This window comes from Chaetura pelagica, unplaced genomic scaffold, assembly GCF_000747805.2.
Source record: "Chaetura pelagica isolate M959 unplaced genomic scaffold, ChaPel_1.0 scaffold358, whole genome shotgun sequence".
In the NCBI taxonomy this organism is placed as follows: domain Eukaryota; kingdom Metazoa; phylum Chordata; class Aves; order Apodiformes; family Apodidae; genus Chaetura; species Chaetura pelagica.
Genome location: NW_009954233.1, coordinates 501,946 through 502,690, shown reverse-complemented (window position 1 = coordinate 502,690; position 745 = coordinate 501,946). Strand labels below are relative to the sequence as shown.

Sequence of the window (745 nt, the reverse complement as noted above, 5' to 3'; positions counted from 1 at the left end):
TTAAATACATAGTTTGTTTGAGGTAGGTGAGGTATCTGCACGTTCCAAGGACACCAGGAGGGGTTGATGGCCCAAGAAACTGAGGGAGTGAATTGGGCTCCACCTGGGGATCCCAACATGGAGCAGGGTTTATGGCCCAAGATCAGACCCAAGGAAGCCCCTTCTGTCCTGCTGCTCGGGGCAGGTGACACCAGCAGGTTTGTCAATTGGGGGGGGCAGCCCAGGGGACAAGAAAGGTCAGAATTTTACCTTAAAAGGTAAAAAGTGACCTGCTAGGATGGGATGTGTGAACAGGGGCGGGAAATTTATGGGATACTTGGAAGCGTTGGAGGGGCTGTGAGCCCTGGAGTGCCCAGTGAGTGGGGAAATAGGGGAGGGAACTTTGGGCTGGGAACAGGGAATATAAACCCGTTATTCACCTGCCTATGGGTGTGCCTGCTTGGTTAGGTCACCCATTCTTGCAAGAGGGTAAACAAACTGAGCTCCCTTGAAGGGTCTGCCTGGGCCTGTTCATCGGCGCCACAAACGTTTCTCACACACACCCCCCCTGCCCTTAATTATCACCCTCATTAAGCGTTTTAACCTGCTTGAAAAGCGAACGCACGGCTGCCACCCGGCTCCCCCAGCCCCTCAGCCATCCGCAGGTCTGGGAGCTCGGGCTGACAAGAGGAAAATGCCATTACCAGCTGCTGACCAGCAGGAGAAAGTGGGTGTGTTATCCCTTGGGAACAATCAGCTCTGAGAA

General features: G+C 54.0%; 1 protein-coding gene across 1 annotated transcript in view; it reads right to left on the bottom strand.

Annotated features, from left to right (window-relative positions):
* USO1 (USO1 vesicle transport factor) overlaps positions 1-514 on the bottom strand; it is a 35,818-nt gene extending 35,304 nt beyond the window's left edge. The window contains exon 1 of the mRNA XM_010003633.1: positions 479-514. Within this exon, the coding sequence (XP_010001935.1) occupies positions 479-514 (36 nt within the window). The remainder of the gene's footprint in view (positions 1-478) is intronic.
* Positions 515-745: the final 231 nt, after the last annotated feature.